The sequence below is a fragment of the Bison bison genome, unplaced genomic scaffold (genome assembly GCF_000754665.1).
Source record: "Bison bison bison isolate TAMUID 2011002044 unplaced genomic scaffold, Bison_UMD1.0 scf7180017864468, whole genome shotgun sequence".
NCBI classification, from domain to species: domain Eukaryota; kingdom Metazoa; phylum Chordata; class Mammalia; order Artiodactyla; family Bovidae; genus Bison; species Bison bison.
In genome coordinates this window covers 3,100,710-3,124,915 of record NW_011495029.1, presented here as the reverse complement: position 1 = coordinate 3,124,915, position 24,206 = coordinate 3,100,710, and the positions used below count along the sequence as shown (strand labels likewise).

The 24,206-nt window shown below is 38.4% G+C and overlaps 1 protein-coding gene across 5 annotated transcripts in view; it reads left to right on the top strand.

Annotated features, from left to right (window-relative positions):
- Positions 1 to 24,206, top strand: part of BICD1 (bicaudal D homolog 1 (Drosophila)) — a 255,657-nt gene that overhangs the window by 103,524 nt on the left and 127,927 nt on the right. For all 5 annotated transcript variants that reach the window (XM_010860580.1, XM_010860584.1, XM_010860581.1 and 2 more), the window contains exon 2: positions 9,560 to 9,772. In XM_010860580.1, coding sequence (XP_010858882.1) covers positions 9,560 to 9,772 — 213 coding nt within the window. The remainder of the gene's footprint in view (positions 1 to 9,559; positions 9,773 to 24,206) is intronic.

Below are 24,206 nucleotides of genomic sequence, written 5' to 3'. Positions count from 1 at the left end.
AGGAACTAAAGAGCCTCCTGATGAAAGTGAAAGAGGAGAGTGAAAAAGCTGGGTTTAAATTCAACATTCAAAAAAACTAAGATCATGGCATCTGGTCCCATCACTTCATGGCAAATAGATGGGTAAACAATGGAAACAGTGAGAGACATTTTTTCTTGGACTCCAAAATCACTGCAGATGGTGACTGCAGCCATGAAATTAAAAAAGACACTTGCTCCTTCAAAGCAAAGCTATGACAAACCTAGACAATATATTATTTATTTATTTTTATGCAGTGACAATCTTGTTTCTTCCTTGATTTACTGTGGATTAAAGATCAATACAGAGTTATATAGTTCATGTACATCTTATTTCAAATCTAATGGACCTCCTAGCATTCGAGTATCCCAAAACTCATTTATATAAAGTAATTTTCTTATGTTTATTTTTTAAATTTATTTATTTTACTTTACAATATTGTATTGGTTTTGCCATACATTGTCTTGAATCCACCATGAGTGTACATGTGTTCCCCATCCTGAACCCCCCCTCCTTCTTCCCTCCCCATCCCATCCCTCTGGGTCATCCCAGTGCACCATCCCCAAGCACCCTGTATCATGCATCAAACCTGGACTGGGAGAAAATAATAGCAAACAAAGCAATGGACAAAGAATTAATCTCAAAAATATACAAGGAACTCCTGCAGCTCAATTCCAGAAAAATAAAAGACCCAATAAAAAGTGGGCCAAAGAACTAAACAGACATTTCTCCAAAAAAGACATACAGATGGCTAATAAACACATGAAAAGATGCTGAACATCACTCATTATCAGAGAAAAGCAAATGAAAACCACAATGAGGTACTATTTCACGCCAGTCAGAATGGCTGCTATCCAAAAGTCTATAAGCAATAAATGCTGGAGAGGGTGTGGAGAAAAGGGAACACTCTTACACTGTTGGTGGGAATGCAAACTAGTACAGCCACTATGGAGAACAGTGTGGAGATTCCTTAAAAACCTGGAGATAGAACTGCCATATGACCCAGCAATCCCACTGCTGGGCATACACACTGAGGAAACGAGAATCAAAAGAGACACATGTACCCAGTGTTCATTGCAGCACTGTTTATAATAGCCAGGACATAGAAGCAACCTAGATGTCCATCAGCAGACAAATGGATAAGAAAGCTGTGGTACATATACACGATGGAATATTACTCAGCCATTAAAAAGAATACATTTGAATCAGTTCTAATGAGGTGGATGAAACTGGAGCCTATTATACAGAGTGAAGTAAGTCAGAAAGGAAAACACCAATACAGTATACTAACACATATATATGGAATTTAGACAATATTTTAAAAAGCAGAGACATTACTTTGCCAACAATGTCCATATAGTCACAGCTATGGATTTTCCAAGAGTCACGTATGGATGTGAGAGTTGTATCATACCAAAGGCTAAATGTCAAAGAATTGATGCTTTTTAAGTGGGGTGTTGGAGAAGACTCTTGAGAGTTCCTTGGACAGAAAGGAGATCAAACCAGTTAATCTAAAGGAAATCAGTCCTGAGTATTCACTGGAAGGACTGATGCTGAAGCTGAAGCTCCAATTCTTTGGCTACCTGATGTGAAGAGCTGACTCACTGGAAAAGACCCTGATGCTGGAAAAGATTGAAGGCAGGAGGAGAAGGGGATGACAGAGAATGAGATGGTTGGATGGTATCACCAATGGAATGGACACGAGATTGAGCAAGCTCCGGGAGATGGTGAAGGACAGTGAAGCCTAGTGTGGTGCAGTCCATGGGGTCTCAAAGAGTTGGATACGACTGAGCAACTGAACAACAACAACAATATTAAATTATTTGTTGCTTCCAAGTGCATAGATATATAGTAAAGTATAAAGAAAGCAAGAAAATGGTAAATACAAAATAGGGTATTGCTTCCCTGAAGAGAGGTTGGGGTACAGCAGAGGAGATAGAATCAAGGAAGGGTATACAGAAGCTTTTGAGGCTAATGTGTCGTAATCTCTTTCCTATGACCCACATAGTCAAATGCTTTGGTGTGTTAAGAAAGCTGAGGTAGATGTTTTTCTGGTACTCTCTTGCTTTTTTGATGATCCAGCGGATGTTGGCAATTTGATCTCCGGTTCCTCTGCCTTTTCTAAAACCAGCTTGAACATCCGAAAGGTCATGGTTCATGTACTGTTGAAGCCTAGCTTGGAGAATTTTGAGCATTATTTTGCTAGTATGTGAGATGAGTGCAACTGTGTAGCAGTTTGAACATTCTTTGACATCGCCTTTCTTTGGGATTGGAATGAAAACTGACCTTTTCCAGTCCTGTGACCACTGATGAGTTTTCCAAATTTGCTGACATATTGAGTGCAGCACTTTCACTGCACCATCTTTTAAAATTTGAAATAGCTCAACTGGAATTCCATCACCTCCACTAGCTTTGTTCTTAGTGATGCTTCCTAAGACCCACTTGACTTTGCATTCCAGGATGTCTGGCTCTTGATGAATGTTCACACCATGGTGGTTATCTGAGTCATGAAAATCTTTTTTGTACAGTTCTTTTGTGTATTCTTGCCACCTCTTCTTAATATATTCTGCTTCTGTTGGGTCTGTACCATTTCTGCCCTTTATTGTGCCCATCTTTGCATGAAATGTTTCCCTATTTTGTCTAATTGTCTTGAAGAGATCTCTAGTCTTTCCCATTCTGTTGTTTTCCTCTATTTCTTTGCATTGATCACTGAGGAAGGCTTTCTTATCTCTCCTTGCTATTCTTTGGAACTCTGCATTCAGATGGGTATATCTTCCCTTTTCTTCTTTGCCTTTAGCTTCTCTTCTTTTCTCAGCTCTTGTAAATCCTCCTCAGACAACTATTTTGCCTTTTTGCATTTCTTTTTCTTGGGGATGATCTTGCTCCCTGCCTTCTGTACAATGTCAAGAACCTCTGTCCATAGTTCTTCACGCACTGTCTACCAGACCTAATCCCTTGAATCTATTCATCATTTCCACTGTATAACCATAAGGGATTTGATTTAGGTCATACCTGAATGAAATTAAAAGATGCTTACTCCTTAGAAGTAAAGTTATGACCAACCTAGACAGCATATTAAAAAGAAGAGACATTACTTTGCTGACAAAGATCAATCTAGTCAAGGCTATGGCTTTTCCAGTAGTCATGTATGGATGTGACAGTTGGACTGTAAAGAAAGCTGAGCACTGAAGAATTGATACTTTTGAACTGTGGTGTTGGAAAAGACTCTTGAGAGTCCGTTGGACTGCAAGGAGATCCAACCAGTCCTAAAGGAAATCAGTCTTGAATATTCATTGGAAGGACTGATGCTGAAGCTGAACCTCCAATACTTTGGTCACCTGATGTGAAGAACTGACTTATTTGAAAAGACCTGATGCTGGGAAAGATTGAAGACAGGTGGAGAAGGGGATGACAGAGGATGAGATGGTTGGATGGCATCACTGACTCAATGAACATGAATTTGAGTAAATTCTGGGAGTTGGTGATGGACAGGGAGGCCTGGCGTGCTGCAGTCCATGGAGTCGCAAAGAGTAGGAACACGACTGCGTGACTGAACTGAACTGAACTGAACTGATCTGAGTGATATAGTGGTTTTCCCTACTTTTTTCATTTTAAGTCTGAATTTGGCAATAAGGAATTCATGATCTGAGCCACAGTCAGCTCTGGGTCTTGTCTTTTGTTGACTGTATAGAGCTTCTCCATCTTTGCCTACAAAGAATATAATCAATCTGATTTCAGTATTGATCATCTAGTGATGTCAGTGTGTAGACTCATCTCTTGTGTTGTTTGCTATGAACAGTGCGTTCTCTGTACAAAACTCTGTTACCCTTGCCCTGCTTCATTTTGTACTCCAAGGCCAAATTTGCCTGTTATTCCAGGTATCTCTTGACTTCCTACTTTTTCATTAGAGTCCCCTATAATGAATAGGATATCTTTTTTGGGTGCTGGTTCTATAAGGTCCCGTAGGTCTTCATAGAATTATTCAACTTCAGCTTCAGCATTACTGCTTGGGGCATAGACTTGGATTACTGTGATCGAACATGGGTTGAGTGAGTGAAGTCTCAGTTGTGATTGACTCTTTGCGACCCTTCCATGGGATTCTCCAGGTAAGAATACTGGAGTGGGTTGCTGTTTCCTTCTCCAACATGGGTTAGAGTACATAAAATTAAAAACTTATTTCTTTGGTCATATTGCCACATTTCAAGAGCTCTTTTGCCACACGTGGACAGTGGTTACCATATTGGACAACACAGATATATCATTGATGGGAGTCCTATTTGGCAGTGCTGTTTTATGCTCTTACCCTGAATTTCATTTTATTTTTAAATTTTTCTAACATTATACCACATACTTATTGATTTATTTGTGTTCCACTAGAATTCTCCCAAAAGCAGAGATTTTTTTCTAAAATGTTGCTGAATCCTTAGTGCCTCAAGCAATGCCTGTTCACAGTTATCTGTAAATGCTTGTTTAGTGAACAAACAAATGTATGAACAAGTTTTAGGATTTCAAGTAAAAACTACTTTGTCTACTGTCCTTGAATAACCTAGTATACCCTTTTGTCACAATTTTTAAGATGAAAGAATGAAAGTCCTGTAACCAAGGATCATATTTGAGAGATAATATGATATTATTAAATATACTAGCTGAACTTCATCTTTCATATTATGAAAGACAAGAAGCATGAAAATTCCACTTAACGGTTAACATATTGTTTTGAATATGAAGGTAAAAAATACCAGTTTTCTTTGGATTAAGAGGTCATGTGAGTAGAATAAGAAAGCAAGGTATACTTATTATATAGCTAAATGGACTTAAACTGCCTCACAGTTGAAATCAACTGATACACTGTGATGCACTATATTAAAGGTGATAACTGTGGAATTATAGCTACACATATGATGAGAAATCCTAGTACATTCTAAAATTGTATAGAAATGTCAGTTTATCTCAAACTAATTTCAGATAAAGATTGTCCATGAAATGACTGCAGTGCCTAAAAAGAATTTGCTATCTGAACAAAATATAACTAGAAGCATGACTGCCCTACGTTTGCCTATAAATAACAAAGCTAGTTTTGTGATTTCTGCCAAGCATGCAGCTTCAGTAGTCTTATAAGAGACTGCTTCTCTTCTCTTGGGTCCAACTTTGTCAGGAGTTACTTGGAATGGTGGTGGAGGAGGGAGGTACCTGGCAGAGCCACACAGGCCTGGTAAATCAGCATCAACAATTAGCCGCATGATAGTTGTCAGCTGGCTGTCATGGCCAGTTCTGGTTACCAACAGTTAGGAATTGTGTAAAATAGGAGTGTTTTCTCCTTCACTCTCCCTTAATGCAGATTTTTCTGAGTCGTGTTAGTTCTCAAAGAATTTGCAAATGTAGATCATGGAACATCTGTAGCCTGTGCTGGATTGGTGTTATTTTTATATTAAAAAAAAAAAAATTACACCATAATAAATGTTCTTGAATAACTTTCCATACTTACACTGGTTTTAAATCAGGCCTAGTGAAATTACACATTCCTCATAAAAATGATGACTAACTTTTGGATACCCCTATGCTCAGTTAAAGTTTCTGAGCTGCAATAAATATGAGTTAAGGATTCATCAAAGATGAATTTGTCAAAAATGAATTCATCAATTTGTATTTTCAGTTTCAATTCTTGACTGTATTTTGAAGATCTCTTCTGTGTATATACTGAAATGTTTTATTTCCTTTGGTGCTGGATCCAGAGTACACTTGCTATTAATTAAGATCTTAGGGGTCAATTTAGCCACCAAGGGAGCATTGCCTGTGTGCTGAGAATAATGTGAGAACCATAGGTTGCCTTAGTCTATTGATTTTACTCAGGCAGAGTTAAGAAAATGGCCTGTGGAAGTTTTCTGTTACCTAGTAGTGAGGAAGTAATTGTGAAAAAGAAGCAGGCTGAGGTGCCTGACACAGAATTCATGCTAATTTTAGATTTCACTAGTACTTAAGTATATAGTCGGGCTTCACTGGTGGCTCATTGATAAAGAATCCACTTGACAATGCAGAAGACCCAGGTTCAATCCCTGGGTCAGGAAGATCTGGTGGAAAAGAAAATGGCAATCCACTCCAGTATTCTTGCCTGGAAAATCCCATGGACAGAGGAGCATGGTGGGGTATAGTCCCTGGGGGTAGCAAAAGAGTTGGGCACAACTTACTGACTACACTAAGAAGAAGATATAGTTAAGGTTCCTTTGCCAGGGTGAGGGTCTACTGAAGATGTCACCAGGTCACCACGGAGAGATGTGCTGCCAGACATCTTTCCAAAGGCATTTTAATGAGTAATGAGTTCAGAATTGCTCTCACAGAGTCTGATCATTACCAATGGAAAAGCAAGGTCAGTGGCACCTCCAAAGTTAATTTTTCATCTGTTCATAAGTCTATACATGTATTATCACATGTAGAGTCTTGGCTACTCCAATAAAGTATGTCTTTCTGTCCTGAGACTGAAGAAGCCAAACACCAAGAGTATCCTTCTCTGTTGATTCTAGCCTTATTTCTTCATGATCTGTACACAGTCCAGAAGCATAATTTAATAACATTTGAAATTTTAAAATATATGTATGTATGCATGTGTGTGTGTGTGTATGTGTGCTGAGTCGCTTTAGTCATGCCTGACTCTTTGCAACCCCATGGACTGTAACTCGCCAGGCTTCTCTGTCCATGGAATTCTCCAGGCAATGATACTGCAGTGTGTAGCCATTCCCTTCTCTAGGGGATCTACCCAACCCAGGGACTGAACTTGCAGGCAGGTATTTTACCGTCTGAGCTACCCTAAGGTAACCAGAGTACAATTATGGGGACCAGAAATTGACATTGCTACAATATTATTAGCCAATATTAAGAGTATATTCTGATTTTGCCAAATGTCCTACTAATGTCTTTTTTTCAGGGCTGGCTGCAATCTAGGTTCCTGTACTGCATTTGTTATGTTTCCTTAGTCTCATCTTGTCTAGAGAAGTCTTTCTCTCTTTTTCCTAACCTTAATACTTTTGAAGGGTCCTGGCCAATTATTTTGTAGAATGTTTCCATTTTGATTTGCTTCATGCTTTCTTGTGGTAAAAACTGGCTTATGCATTTTTGGTAAGAATATCACAGAAATGACCCTGTGCCTGCTGCATGTGTTGATCAGAGGGTACACAATGTCAGGATGTCTTGTTGCTGCTGAGCTAAGTTTTGGTCACTTAGTTAAGGTCTACTGGGTTACTCCATTGCAAAGTTACTGTTTTTCCCATTGGAATTAATAAATATCTTGGGAGAAAATGCTTTAAGACTATGCAAATATCCTGTTTCTCATCATATTTTTTACCTGTTATTTTATATTCCATATATTTCATTGATAATCTTTACCTGCAATAATTATTACTTGGTATCTGCCAAGTAATGCTGATGTATTTTATTTCTATTAGAATTAAATTATTAGAATTCTACTGTGAAGAAAAGCTGTTTCTTCTTCCCTTATTTATTCAGTTATTACATCAGTGTGGACTCATGAATATTGATTTTGTTCTGTGGATTATAATTCACTACTGTAACTCTTTTGTTTTCCCCAATTATCCCAGATTTGGCCATTTGGGAGCCTCTTTAGTTAGACTCTTGTGTCCTTTGACATATCCACGTCATTTTTAAAAAGCATTTTGTTACTCTTTGGCACCACAGCTTGCACCAAGTTCATTTTGCTCCAGCCAGGGACTCAGTCATTTCTTCAAAGAACCCTAGTTCTTTTAATTGGGGATTGATATTTAGAAACAAAATTTGGCTGCAAGGTTTGCTGACAGAGCTAGAAAATCTGTGTACACAACCACACATAAGCAGTTTTGTCTCTCCATCTATTGAACTACTTCCCTGTTAAAGACTATCCTGATACTTCTAATTACAACTCAATACTGCTAGTTTCCTTCTCCCTTTCTTTATTTGTAATGCCTTTCTCCAGCAGGGAGAAATTTGGCTTTCATTATCCATAATATGTTTACTTATTTCCTCAAACCTAGTATACAAAGGAGTTTTAGAATTGTGTCTCTGTAATCCCCATGAGAAACAAATTTACTAACTAGACTATAGTGTTTGGGTACAATTTGTTTTGTCTTTAGCTTTATAGTGTATAGCAAAAATACCCATTTGCAAAATTGCTCAGGTTAGATCTTTTTTTCTTGACTCCTTTCAATGTAGTCATGTTGTTCATTTGTAGTACAGCTGGGTTCATTTGTTACTATTTGTGTTCCATTGGGTCCCTGGACACATAGAGGCTGATCTTAATTATTATTTATTTGGGAGGTACATGAAACATTATAAAGAGTAGAGGCCTTACTTTACTAACAAAGGTCTGTATAGTTAAAGCTATCATTTTTCCAGTGGTCATGTATGGATATGAGGGTTGCACCATAAAGAAGGCTGAGCACCAAAGAATTGATGCTTTTGAACTGTGGTTTAGAGAAGACTCTTGAGAGTCCCTTGGACTGCAAGGAGATCCAACCAGTCAATCCTAGAGGAAATCAATCTTGAGTATTCACTGGAAGGACTAATGCTGAAGCTGAAGCTCCAATACTTTGGCCACCTGATGCAAAGAGCTGACTCACAGGAAGAGACCCTGATGCTGGAAAAGAAGGCAGGATGAGAAGGGGATGACAGGATGAGATGGTTGGATGGCATCACCGACTCAATGGACATGAGTTTGAGCAAACTCTGGGAGATGGTGAAGGACAGGGAAGCCTGGCATGCTGCAGTTCACGGGGTCGCAAAGAGTCCGACACAACTGAGCTACTGAACAACAAAATGTGAAACTGCATACTGTAGTTCTAAGAGTGAGAATGATATGATAAGACAATCTCAAAAAGTGTCACTCCTATGAAATGTGATCTGTTGTATAGCATTTCATTCCCTCATTCTTTCTACCTCGTTCCTACTCACCAACTGTAGCTTATCAATTTCATTAATTTCTGGGTTTTTAAAATTTCTTTATACACAGATATGTTTTCTTAAATATTGATCTCATTTTATGTCTTTTTGTGGTACCAGAAGTTTGAATGCTGTTTGGTAGTTTTCTCTCTTAAAGGTATTGTTTGTAATTGATATATTCTTACCACTAATGTATTAGAAAGCTAATGAAACTATCATTTTCTTTCTCGAAAATTATTTTGGGGATTTTTTTTTCTAGACTGAAAATTAGAATATGAATTTTTATGGTTTCCTTAGTGCTTAGCTGTCTATTCCTTGATAGGATTTTTCTAAAAAATGGTAACATAAAACAAGCAGTAATGTTTTTCAAGTTTTAACACATTATATCTATATTTTAGCAAAACATTTAAAATTTTCTTTCTCCTTATTAAATTGAATTATTTCAAGTGTCAGTGAGAGCTGCTAGCCTGTTACATGAACTGTGTAGTTTTTGCTTCTGAAAGTCTTGCTGAATAGCTTTTCTTGTACACAAATCAAAATGAATCATGTTCCCAATTCTGTTGAGTAGTGCAGCGGTACATTTCATTTTGTGCTCTTTCTCTTTTCAAATCCTCCGCAGGCGTTTGGGCAGTCCTTCTCCATCCACCGTAAGGTTGCTGAGGATGGAGAGACTCGGGAGGAAACGCTTCTGCAGGAGTCAGCATCGAAGGAAGCTTACTATCTGGGGAAGATCTTGGATATGCAGAACGAACTGAAACAGAGCCGGGCTGTAGTCACTAATGTCCAGGCAGAAAATGAGAGGCTCACAGCCGTCGTGCAGGATCTGAAGGAGGTAAACAAATAGCAAACATATTCCCTGTGAGAGAGCTGTGGGAGAGAGAAGATAAAATTCTTGCTAGGAAAGAGGAATAAAACTTTTTCACTAATCAGAGGAGCTATATTAAACAAGAAGCACATAATGTCAATGCTAGCAATTTTTTCTGCTTTTTTAGTGAAATGAAAGCTTATTCTGAAGTGAGCTTTTCTCTCTCTTATCATTATAAAGCCTTTATTTATTGAGTACTTGGGACCTGGTCTTGCTATTTCTGCAGAGGTGTTTAAAAAATATAGTGAGCTTAACACTTCCCTCCCTTTACCTGTTTCAATACAATGTGGAGAGGAATGGTTGGCTCTTATGCTCAGCGTCAGCACTAATTCAAAATGACAGTGGTGTTAGCACAGGCCTCTCCTCACTGAGGGAGAGAGACTGGCGGAGGAGTGTTTTGAGGGAGTCCGAGAGTCTGGCGTTAGAGAACCATAAATTGTTTTGCTGGTTGTAGACAAGCAGCAAATTATAGCTGGTATGAATCAGATTAGGAGCCTTCTTCATTCCAAGGCCTCCCCTGAACTCGCTCGTTCCCTTCAGCTTTGTACTTAGCAGCATCACATGCCAGATGGTTTCAGAGTGGCAGAGTCATTCTGCCCTGCACGGAGGAGGTGATCCTGGGGACAGAAATAGCCAAAAGCAGCTTCATCCACTACCCGTTTAGGAGTAGTTTTGAAAATTTCATATTAAATTTTTCACTCCATTTTTTGATTAAGAAAGCTGTAGAAGAGGTGCAGGTATCCTTTAATTCCTACACCAGTGCAGTGGAGGTTAATGAACAAATGCTGGGTACACTACCAAGTAGGCTCATTAACTGAGCATTATAATAGAAAAACATCGGATGAAAAAATTGTTTGATACTGTGAAATGCAACCAAAGCAACCCACTGATACCCTTCTCTTGAAATTAGTGGCATATTACAAGTAAAATTTCATTATTACAAGATATAAGTTGTCTAAAATTTACTTAAATTTAATCAATAATTTACATTAGCCTGTGTCTATATTACACTGAAGTCAGTGAATATTGACAGTAAAGTATCTGCTTTACCTAGTTTGTTGCCTTTGGGCATGCTCCAAATATAGCAGTATGACTCTGGAGACAAAGAAAGGAGCCAACCAAGGGGAATTCAGTGCTGAGTACCGAGAAGAACATGAGCATTTTCAGGACACTCTGCCTCACTTTCCTAAATGATTGTTAAAAAACAAAGCCCATCTCCAGTTCTTCATTTGTCGCATCTGTATGTGCTGGGTTTTCATCATCACTTGCTTATCCTTTTATACCAGACCTCCTCCTCCAAGGGGACTCAAGGTGCCATAGGCTACCTTCCTGGATTAAGCAAAGCCCAAAGCATCCACAGGCAGGGCCCTCAGCCACCATGAATAGCAGGCTCACATAGCAGGTTGGCAGGGGGGCTGTGACATGGCAACCTGTGCCTTGGGTACCCATGTGCAGGTGGATTGTACAGAAGGACTGAAACCAGTGAGTCGGGCAGTTTTGGTGCCAATTGGATGGATCTTCTGAAAGCTGCACACCCCATCTTGTGCGTGGCAGTTGCAGCTGAGGGAAGAATAGCAAAGGTTGAGGAAAGGGTATCCATCGATGTTTTTCTGTTGATGCAAGACAATGGGGATTGACAGAGCATCCTCACTTACACCATGCTTGATTGCAGTTTCCAAGGAGTAGGCTTATGATAAGCAACAGGAGTTGGTTATGAATGAGCATGCAATGTAGAAATGAACTGAGGCCATAAAGGAAACAAAATATTGAGAACCCCTTCATTCAGATCATTTCTCGAATTTTAATGAGCACCAGAATAACCTAGACAACTCATCAAAACCTAGTCTTGTGCTCCAACCCCTAAAATTCTGATTCAAAGTCTAGGTGGAATTCAAGAATTTGCATTTCTAACAAATTCACAGCACAAAGAGACCATGCTTTAAGAAACATTAATTTAGACTTTTTTTCGGCTGGGTATTGGAGTATAATAAGGCTCACAATTTGGGGAATTGCTGAATGATAACGTGGTTATAATCCTTTGATTTCTATGTATTTTCGATAGTTGATTTGCAGTAAGAGAATAACTTATTACATCCAAATTTATGTATTTTTTCAATCAAGGCACTATAGCCATTTGGGTTTGTCGGTAACTAAAAGAGAAAAACAGGTGGTCAGTTTCCTGGTTTTCTAAGTGTGTCAACAGTGTATCTGTTAATATTCTTTCTGATGGGCTGAAAGCTAGTGAGTGGTATTACTACACCCTGGAGCCCTGCTGTTTTTCATGCAGACCTTAGGTTTTAATGTCACTAATAAAATTATTATTAGCATGCAGGGTTGAGTACATTTGAAAAAGGAGAAAAGGAATAAATTCTATTTCTTGGTATGTTGATATAGACTTTTGATGACTTGTGTTAAATTGAAATCCCGGATTTGTGTTTATTGTAGGCTCAGTTTTATTTGTCTTTTTGTATTCTGGGTACAGATGGGTGCATAGTGACTGAAAGAGAGACGTGATAGGACCATGAGAAGTAGACAAAGATAACCAATGCAAAACACAGTAAATCATCAGCTTGACAGATGCTGTGTGAATTTGATAAGTTAATTAATGGAATTATTTTTATTTACTAAAAGGACTAATCTCTAATTTCAGTAGAATTATCAGTACTGGTAAAGGTACCTGTGTTTGTATGTGTGCTGTGTGTGTTATGGACATTTTACACTCACATGTGCATGCATGTGTGTGTGTATGTATCTGTAATTCCATGGCCAAATTCTTTTCTATATGTGGTATGTATAGGATAGTATAGTGAAAAAAATGGAAGCATTTATGAATTGGGTTTAGTGCTGCTGCTGCTAAGTCGCTTCAGTCGTGTCCAACTCTGTGTGACCCCATAGACAGCAGCCCACCAGGCTCCGCCGTCCCTGGGATTCTCCAGGCAAGAACACTGGAGTGGGTTGCCATTTCCTTCTCCAATGCATGAAAGTGAAAAGTGAAAAGTGAAAGTGAAGTTGCTCAGTCGTGTCAGACTCTTAGCGACCCCATGGACTGGAGCCTACCAGGCTCCTCTGCCCATGGGATTTGCCAGGCAAGAGTACTGGAGTGGGGTGCCATTGTCTTCTCTGAATTGGGCATTAGAAAATCGATATTCTAGTCTCAGCTCTGCTAAAAGTTTTAGAATTATATTTGTGGTATTTGTTAAAGATTATTTTGTTATATAGTAAATATATAATAAACATAAAATGTTATTATTAATAACTTTCTGAATCCTCCATAAAAATATTATTGAAGATATCATTTATTATGTAGGTCCATATTCTTAGGTTAAAGAAACATTAGGTAAATACCTCTCTGAATTTATTGCCTTGAAAATTCTTTCTGTTGAGATATGAATCAGATGGTAGGAATTACAGTATGTTTTTATTATTGCTTTAGTTGTTGAAAAGCTCCAGCATTATGTGTGACTGTAAAACCTAACTTAGATTTTTCATGTAATTCTTATTTTTAGACATTTTAAACAGCATTATTGTATGTGTTTTTAAAAAGTGAAAGTGAAAGTGTGAAGTAGCTCAGTCATGTCCGACTCTTTGCAACCCCATGGACAGCAGGCTCCTCCATCCATGGGATTTTCTAGTCAAGAGTACTGGAGTGGGTTGCCATTTCCTTCTCCAGGGAATCTTCCCGACCCAGGGATCAAACCCAGGTCTCCTGCATTGTAGACAGATGCTTTACCGTCTGAGCCACCAGGGAAGTAAATAAGATTTTTAAGGACAGGGAGTATAAAGGAAAAATGTCATCCAATCAAAGGACCAAATGGGAGCTAATCAAATTAAGTGTTAATCCTTCAGGTCCAGTAACAAAATGTTACCTATTGGTAACATTAGGATATGGTCATTTTATATTTCAAAAGTTGCTTAATTCATATGATTTTTTTATCACATTTGAAGCTCCATTTTCCCCTCAGTGGAATAACCAGATTTTATAATATACCAGCTCAATTTCCAGAAATCTGTTATAGCCACATCTATGAATTTGGGCATGTAGGCACCTTAAGTGATTATTTGATAAAGACTACTCCCAGATCAATAATTCTTTCTCTAGTAACCTGGAATGGTTATGTAACCTTTATTCAGACACTTCTAGCACTGTGGAGATGGTAGACTCTGAATCTTTCCAAGGAAGGAACTGTCTTCTGTCTGTCATTTATCTTGGTATTTCTCAGGACTCGGTATAGTCCCTGGTCAAAAGCAGACATTAAAAAAAGAATGTTTGTTGAGTTGAACTGAACAGAAATAACTTATGTTAGGAGTTAGCTACCTCTGGTTTGAGTTCCAGATGTGCCACTTAGCAACTGTGTGATATTGGACAAGTCACTTTTGTTCTGTAAGCATCACTTTCCTCACTTCTGACCTGGAGATGGTAATACTAATGTAAGGTCCTATACATTATACAGGTCCTATGTCCAACGCCACGCACATAGGAGATATTAAATTACTGTTCACTCCTGTCTTCTAGCTCCCTCCCAAGCCTGCCCATCCTGGTGCTTGGCAGCTCCAATTGTTAAACTGCCCTGTTTTGTTCAGTGAAAAATTGATTCTCTGTAATTTTCACTAACTGGTCATATTCCTAGCCACTGGATCTACAGAAAATACATTTTTTTTTAAGTTTTCTATTCCACTTGACAATTTTAGCCCATGCCCATAACTTAAAATATTTGGAAAGAGCAATCTTATTTTCTCTTTTTCAAACTAAACATATCTAGATCCACCAGCACTTCCTCATGTGACATGGTTTCAGGATGCCTGAGCATCCTGGTTATTACCTTCTTAGACTGACATCCAGTGTCTCTTAAAAATGTGTGTCTGCTCTTTAACCACATACTATTGACTATCTTTACCCCACTGGAAATTTTTGAAAATATGAACTGCTGGATATAGGGTTTGAGTTTCTTATCCTATGGTTTTCATCTTTTTAGATTTTCTACTTTGAAATCACACATTAATTTTTTCAACAGAGGTCTCTTCAGTGATTGCTATGAGTCAGATGCTTGGGTACCTGAAAGCATCAGTGAACAAAAATTCGACAATGAGTGGTTGTTTTCAATGCTAAGGCAACTCAGTGTGTTCAGGAACTCTTTCTTTCTATGTTTAGTATCTCCGGAGATAGTGAGCTGTGTTTTAGACAGCATGTACTATAGATTGAATGTCTGTGTCCCCCCAGCATTAATATGTTGAAACCTAATCCCCGATGTGATAGTGTTTGGAGGTAGGGCCTTTGGGGATGATTAGGTCATGAGAGTGGAGCCCTCATGAATTAGACTCTATAAATACTGCAGAGAAGCTCCCTTACCCCTTCTACTATGTGAGGACGCAGCAAGAAGATGGCCAACTCTGAACCAGGAAGTGGGCCTTCACCTGACTTCACAATGTGAATGACTTCACATTCATATGGTAGATATGAATCTGCTGGTGCCTCAATTTTAGACGTCCTAGTCTCCAGAGCTATGAAAAATAAATGTCTGTTTAAGCAGCCTAGCCTATTGTGTTATTGTTAGAGCAGCTCACATGGACTAAAAACACATATAACATTTTGTGTAGTAAATTACCCTCATCTTAGTCTCATTAAAACCACAGATAGATGGTACCTGCTGTGACTAAGCAAGAAACATCTAAACAGTCAGTCAGATGTGTGGTTAAACTTCTCGTTTTTCCACATAAACATTATAATAACACCTCTCCTACTTCTCATGGTATTTATAAGGATAAATTTTTTTATGAAACTGCTTCACAAGAAGTAGAGGACTATGTTAATGTTATTTATTGTTTCAAAGTTTGGTAATCAGACTTATTTACACACAGCAAGACAGAAACAATAAATGTAGAAAGATGTATTGGGGTCTACTGTCAGAAGGCCCCAGCACCTTGTGACAACAAGAAGCAATGGCTGATATCCTGACACCAAAATAAGAAACATCACGTGTTTAAAAGCCCATAGGTTGCCAGAGGAGAGTCTTCTAGGTGTTTTTAAATATCATCAGTGTAAATAACCTGTTCTACCTGTCTGGTTCTCAAAAGGGTCACAGCATTATTTCTCAGTACAACATTGAATGTGCTTACTGGTGGGGAGAAGTTGAACTATTTAAATTAAGGCATCCAATAATAACAAAGCTTTTCTTCTAGTCTCTAAGATCTGGTTAAATGATTGGTCAGTGAGAGCTGATTTACACACAGCTGAATAAGATTGACACTTCCAATGAATGATGATTTTCCATTCTGTAAAGGCATGGCTTGGCTATAGCTGAAAAGTTATTTCCCTAAAATGTTCCAGTTTCTGTCCTGCTCTTTGTATTTGTTGGGAATGGACCTCATACCTCCCTGGAATGTTGCAAAATGTCAAAAGTGATTTTTAAAATTTAATTTAAAAAGAATGATCAGTCTTTTTAATTGGTTTAAATAATATGATACCTAACATTTATGAGAGCTTATCATGTACCAAGCACAATACTCAGCATTTTACGTTCCTTCAATTATCTCACCTAATTCTCTTAAACTTATGAGGCATGTACTATTTCTGTCCCCCCTTTACAGGTGAGACAGAGAGGCTAACAACTTGTCCACCAAGCAGTCAGACTGTCGTCCTAAACCAGGCATGGTTAAGAGTCCTTGCTTCTTTCCCACACTTGCTGAGCTGTAGTAAACACAACATCCCTATTACCATCATATTACCATCATCAAGAATTTGAAAGCAAAGTTCAACAATATTCAAACAATTCGCTTTTGAATTATTGTGATTTCATTGTGCCTTTGGGAATAATAATTTACATTAATGAGTTTGTTTATAGGATTAATTTAAAGTTACAGGTTCACAGAATTTTTAAAATGTATGTGTGGGTAGTTCTGTGAATTTTAACAAATGTAGATTTATGTAACTACACTTAGGATGCAGAAGTTTTCTCACCCCCCAAATCTCCCATCTCTTCTACTCCTTTGCAGTCATACCCTCCCCTCTTCAATCTCTGATAGTCACTCATCTGGTTCCTGTCACTGTAGTTGTTGTCTTTTCAGGCATGTCATGTAAACGGACCTGTATGGTACGTAACCTTTGAGAGTGGGTTCTTTCCCGCAGCATAATGCCTCTGAGATTCATCTAGTTGTTGCATGTTAGTTGCGTTCCTTCCTTTTTATTGTCAAATACTACCATATGCATATACCACAGTTTTGTTTTACTTTTTAATCAATTCACCTATTGAAGAACATTTGGGTTATTTTCAGATTTTGGCAGTTACAAATAGAGCTGCTATATACATTCATGTACATTTATATTTTAATATGAACATAAGTATTCATTTTTCTATGGTAGATAGCCAGGAAAAGAGGAGTTTGTGGATGCATTGCTGGTACCCTCGCAGGTTTGAATGAAGAGAGTCTTTGCAGGTTCTTTTCAGGTTGCTTCAATTTTTTCACTGAAGGAAGCAAGGTAAGCAGCTGAGAGGGAAGATGGGCTGTGGGGTATTTGAGGATAGAGAAGTGGTGACATAATCACTTAGAAAAGCATGAGTCACTAAGGTATGATCTTGGAAATGAGTGGTTGACAGGAGAGGATCCCCCAAGAGGAGGAATTCCAGGAATTGAGATCATCTTTATGCATACTGAGAATACTAGGAATTAAGACCAGGAGTTCAGGAAACATTGGCAGTGAACCAGGAGGTAAAGTCTTAGAAAAATGAGGGGGAATGAGTTGGTGTTTGATAAGGGACAAGAACAGTGCTGAGCAGTGGATAGTATGCAGTGTCTGAGCCTCTCCTACTGCTGTTACCCTGTCCCTTGAGGAAGTTAGTGTTAATTTGGTTTTTAAAAATATACATTTACTAACTTAAAAAATCTCATGATGACATGAAATTTAAAACAGATAGTTTTAGATGTGAAGGAGAAGGAGAACAAATGAAACAGCCATGAGAGGCAAGAGGAGCACCCATCTCACCTCCAGGTCCACACTCGAGAGAGTTGCAGGGGAAACAATGTCCCCAAGGGAGAATCAGGTTTCCATTAATTGAGGAGTGCATTATTCACATCTGTAAAATCATCATGCCTGCTGTCATCCCATATGCTCATGGAATCAGTGAATACTGATTAAAATGCATGCCTTGTTGTAAGGAGCATATACATTTAATTTCTCTTTGTTTTTAAAGTCAGAAAGCCAGTTTTTTTGTTTGTTTGTTTTAATTTTGAAAGCTCTGCCATGTTTGTTTCTAGCAGGTGTCGATGGTCACTTGCCACATTCCTACCGGGTTGTCCTTGTAGCCAGCAAGTAGATTCTGGTCATCTTCAGATAATTTCTCTTTTTAAGAGTTGAAAATACTTTTTCCCTATGATTTAGAAAGTTGAGTTGTTGTATTTGTCAATGAGAAATAACAGAACAACTTTTAAATAGCTCTCAAAACAACATCAGTTGATCTTTAGTCAAAAATAAATTTAGTCTTTTTTATCATTGTTTTGGGGAAGTAATAAGGACCAGCATCTCCATAATCCCAAACATTCTAGGGAAAACTTCACAATTGAAGGCATGTGTAAATGTTGCATCCAGCATCCAGATGTTGGACAGCATTAGGACACAGGTTCAAAATACTACCATTTTCATTTGTGAATCATTTCTTTCTGCATTAGACAATAAGAAGAGGCATAAACTTCTGGCCTGCTAACGACAATTGGATCAACTTCCTGTGTAACAGCCAGTCATTAAACTAGTGTCAAATATAGAATTAAATGGGAAACTTCACCGCAGTCAAGCTAATGTTAGAAATGGCGAGGGAGCTTTGCTTGGGGCAGGATGTTATTTAGTCGCCAAGTCATTTCCAACTCTTTGCAGCCCCATGGACTGTAGCCCACCAGGCTCCCCGACAATGGGATTTTCAGGCAAAAATACTGGTGTGCATTGCCATTTCCTTCCCTAGGGGATCTTCCCAACTCAGGGATCAAACCCACATCTCCTGTTTGGCATGTGGTTTCTTTACCACTGAGCTACCTGGGATGCCCTTGGGGCAGGACACAGAAATGGCAGATCTGGAGCTGGCATAGATTAAAAAATAAAATCTTTAAAAAAAAAATTCATGTGTAGTTTCTTTACAGTTTCTAAGGTAATCGGGTTTTATCAGTTATCATTCAGCATTAAAAAAAAATAAGCAGCAAAAGCCAACCTACTTTTTTAAAAGGTAGAACTGGTATGGTATATACTTGATGTACATATCATATATATATGTTATATATATGAATTACATATATAATATATAGATAGCTATCTTTCCTTTCCTTTCCTTCCTTCTTTCCTCCTCCTACCTACCCTCCCTCCCTTCTCTTTCCTGTCTTGTGAATTATGGTCAAACACCAGACTTCCACCTCTTGGAACATAAGAATAAAGATCAGTGCGCAGTCCATTTTGTACACACTGATGTTTCGACTATAAATAGCTTGATTCTGTTTCAAAATTTTTCTCCCACCCCAGGCTCAGATTTTGCTCCCAGTGTGGACTGAGTAGAAGGCATAGTAATGCACAATCAGCATGTCTGCTAGAATGCTTAGTGGACAATGTTAATCTTTTTTTTTTTTTTTTTTACATCTTGACCTCTTTCCAAAGAAGACCCTGGTTGGCAGATCTAGCCTGATTAAGATTCTATTCGAGCATTTAATGCTCCTAAGGGAATTTATATCTTAATCTTACAGTCAACAATACCTGAATCTACTCAGAACTTAATTTCTTGAAGGTTACAGGAAACTTTTACTTGAGCAAGGCAGGAAGAGCAAATTAATGAGTGAGCTTAGTGATATAATGAATATTGATATGTATCTTTACTTATTCTTTTTAATGCTTAATCAACAAAGATATTTTTAAAAATACTGTAGACTGAATCATACTAGATATATTAATATACACAGATTTTTAACTTTCAGTTTGTGTGAAAGCTGAATGTATCCTATAAGAAAGGCTACCCACTGGTTAACTACTTATATAGCTTTTTCATCATCACTTGTTCAATAATGCTAAAAGTACATTAGAAATAGGTTTCTGATAGAGTTTTGGTTTCACTAAAACAATTATGCCAAAGGTAGAATTATGATTAAACAATCTCTTCCAAGGCTGTCACAATAGTCATAAACCTTCCTGTGTTACATTTTAAAAATCTGGAATATTAAAATGTACTTTGTAATGGGCTTTGGCACACAATTTCAAACGTACACATTAATAGATTGACACTATTTATGGGCCAAATTATTCCTATACTCATAGGAGAGAATGCCTGTCTAAAAATGAGGTAGAGGTTTGGCTACTTGCACAAAGAAGTGGTCAGCAAGCCTTTTCTGGATTGGTAAATTCTCTTGTTAGAATGAAAGTATAGAAGAACCTGTCAAGATAGTAATATCTATTTTGTCTAATGGTGTCAAGGTAGCAATGTTTTTTCTTGTCTAATAGCATTATCTAACTGCTAATGGTGATGAAATGGGCCTTGAGAGTAATAAAAAGTGTTACTTCAATATTTGAATCAAATGGTCATTGACAGTGCTTGCCAATGAACTGTTGTTTCACAACCTATTTTTCATACTCAACTCCTTAAAGAGCAGTTTGGGGGCTTCCTTGGTGATAGACTCTTCCTTGGTTAACAGTCTACCTTACAATGCAGGGGATACCTGTTCAATCCCTTATCTGGGAAGATCCCACATGTCATGGGGCAAGACCAAGTTCCACAACTATTGAGCCTGAGCTCTAGAGTCCTAGAGCCGCAACAAGAGAAGCCACAAGAATAAGAAGCCTGAAAACTGAAACTAGAGAGTAGCCCCCACTCTCTGTAACTAGAGAAAGCCTGTGTGCAGCAAAGAAGACCCAGCACAGAAAAAAAAAGAGCCGTTCAGATATTTTTTTCCCTAATTGCCACAAAACAAAATACTGAGGAATAAGATTTTGTAGGGTAGTGTTGAGCTTGAGAGGATCACAAGCTGTTGTAATATATGACTTTTTTTGCTTCCCCAAGAATTAATTTTTACCCCTTTGGGGGCTGTATTAATTCTTGTGAGATACTATAACAAAATACTTAATATTTGGTGGCATAATGAAAATACAGACTTATTGTGTTACACTTCTGCAGGACAGAAGTCTGCAGTTTACTGGACTAAGTTGTTGGCAGGGCTCTACTTCCTCTGGAGGTGCTAAAAGAATGTCCTTCTCTTCCAGCTTCTAGGACTACACCCCTTGCATTTATTGACTCACAGTCCCTCTCTCCATGTTTCAAAGCCAGCATTATAGCATCTTATTTCAGTGTCATATCACCTTCCTCTTTTGTGTCAAATCTTCCTCTGCTTCCCTCTGATAAGTGTAAGTGTTAACTCCCTCAGTGTATCCAACTCTTTGTGACTCCATGGACTGTAGTCCAGAAGAGCCCATGGACCGGCTCTTCTGTCCATGGAATTCTCCAGGCAAGAATACTGGAGTGGATTTCCATGCCCTTCTCCAGGTATCTTCCCGATGCTGGGATCAAACTGGGGCCTCCTGCACTGCAGGCAAATTCTTTACCGTCTGAACCACACTAATCTACCTGGAATCCAGGATAATCTCTCTGACTCAAAAGTCTTAATCACATCTGCAATGTCTCTGTTACCACATAAGCTACCACATCCACAGACTCTAGGAATTAAGACCTAGGTATTTTTGGAGGCCTTTATTCAGGTTACCACAGAGGTGATACCAACCCCTACTGGAAATACATATTCTACACCATTAAAAAAGAAAAGAAAGAAAGAAGAATAAAGATAATAAATATGCAGCTTTTAAAATATATATTTTTTAATTTTATTTATTTATTTTGGCTGCGTTGGGTCTTTCTTTGCTGTGTGGGCCTTTCTCTAGATGTGAAGAGCAAGGGCTCACTCTCTAGTTACAGTACGTGGGCTTCTCATTACAGTGGTTTCTCTTGTTTCAGAGCACAGGCTCCAGGGTGCTCAGGCTCAGTCTTGTGGCTCCCAGGCTCTAGAGCACAGGCTCAGTCGTTGTGGCACATGGTCCTAGTTGCTCCACAGCATATGGGATCTTCTCGGATCAGGGACCAGACCCGTGTCTCCTGCATTGGCAGGTGGATTTTTTACTACTGAGCCACCAGGGTAGCCCTGTAACTTTTGCTAGTAATCAATTTTTTTTACTATATCCTAATCTTCTTGGGGCATTTGCCATTAGAACGGAATATATGATTAACATTAGTAAGATTCAGAAGCCAAATAGTTGGTGATGCTTATCTCATTATGATGTACTAACCCATCCATTTACTTTGCATCACTGTTTCTGCTGGAGTCAGCAGAGAGGGCAATGACACTCCAAGGTCAGACAGTGTTACTACCTAATTCTAATTATAATGGGCAAATCCACCATTAAGCTTCAGATTGAGAGAAATTCTACTGAGTTGGCAAATGTTTTCAATGTGTATATGTAGATCATCATATGTAACCACAATTTTTTAGACTCTGTGGCAAAGAGAAATGAAAATTCTGTACTGTATTTTAATTTGCTGCAAAATTTCTCCTTTAAGAACGACCATTCTATTGAGCACCACTCTGCAAATCAGCCTCTATTAGAATGTTGAGGAATAAAATGAATACATAATTAATTATAGTACTGGAAGCATGTCTCTCCCCTTGGGCTGCTTCTTTGAACCTGAAGTAAAACAGGAAATACCTACCTGACATCCTCTTAAGCACACAGCCTGATTAAAGCCCTCTGGGAAACATCCAGTGGATACCACTTGGCTCTCCAGCCTAAGTATTATTAATTAAAGACTCAATGCCAAGGTCTTCTTTGTTTATTGTAATGGTGATCTTAGATGGTGCTGATTGATCACTTCTCTATTAAGAATCCATGTATTATACTCTCATTTGAAATGCATAGAGGTTATCATGGAGATTGAGTAATATATTTAATACAAAAATAAGGTTGAATTCAACAAGAATACTTTTGAAGTCAACCGGTTTCTTAGTACTCTGCTCCAGCTGCTTTTGGAGATAGAGTTTCCCTGATACAGACCCCATGCTCCTAATGCAGGAGAGCTGGGTTGAATCCCTGGTCAGGAAACTAGCTCCCACAAGCCACAACTAAAGATCACACAAGTCACATGCCACACTAAGACTCAGTGTGGCCCAAATAAATAAATAAATATTTAAAAAACAAGATTGTCAGAGAATGTTACTGAAGCCTAGTAACATAATATTTCATGTTGGATAGAGCAGATGCACAAAAATAATTGTATTCAGTACAATTCCTTGTTATTGTTGTCTACTCACTAACTCATGTCTCACTCTTCATGACCCCATGGACTGCAGCACACAAGTCTTCTCTGTCCTTCACTCTCTCTCAGAATTTGCTCAAATTCATGTCCATTGGGTCAATGATGCTGTCTAACCATCTCATCCTCTGCCTCCACCTTCTCCTTTTGCCTTCAGTCTTTTCCAGCATCATGGTCTATTCCAATTAGTTGGCTCTTTTCATCAGGTGGCCAAAGTATTGGAGCTTCAGCATCAGTCCTTCCAATGAATATTCAGGGTTGATTTCCTTGCTTCCCAAGGGACTCTCAAGAGTCTTGGTATGGGGAGGGAGGAGGGAGGAGGGTTCAGGATGGGGAACACATGTATACCTGTGGCAGATTCATTTTGATATATGGCAAAACCAATACAATATTGTAAAGTTAAAAAATAAAATTAAATTAAAAAAAAAGAAAAAAAAAGTCTTCTCCAGCATCACAGTTTGAAAGCATCAATTCTGCAGTGCTTAGCCTCCTTATGGTCCAAATCTCACACCCATACATGGTTTCTGGAAAATCTATAGCTTTGACTGTATGGACCTTTGTTGGCAAAGTGATGTCTTTGCTTTTAAAACCCTGTCTAGGTTTTTCTTCCAAGGAGCAAGTGTCTTTTAATTTCATGGCTGCAGAAAATCTGTCACTGCTTCCACTTTTTCCCCTTCTATTTGCCATGAACTTATGGGACTGGATGCATGGTCTTAGTTTTTTGAAAGTTGAGTTTTAAACCAGCTTTTTCACTCTCCTCTTTCACCTTCATCAAGAGGCTCTTTAATTCCTCTTCACTTTCTGCTGTTAGAGTGGTATCATCTGCACATCTGAGGCTGTTGATATTTCTTCGGGCAATCTTGATTCCAGGTTGTGATTCATCCAGCCTGGCATTTCACATGATGTACTCTGCATAGAAGTTAAATAAGCAAGCCTTTGTCTTACTCCTTTCTCAATTTTGAACCAGTTGTTCATGTCCAGTTTTAACTTTCCTACTTGACCTGCATACAGGTTTTTCAGGAGACAGGTAAAGTGCTCTAGTATTCCCATCTCTTTAAGAATTTTCCTTTTTTTTTTTTTTTTTTGTG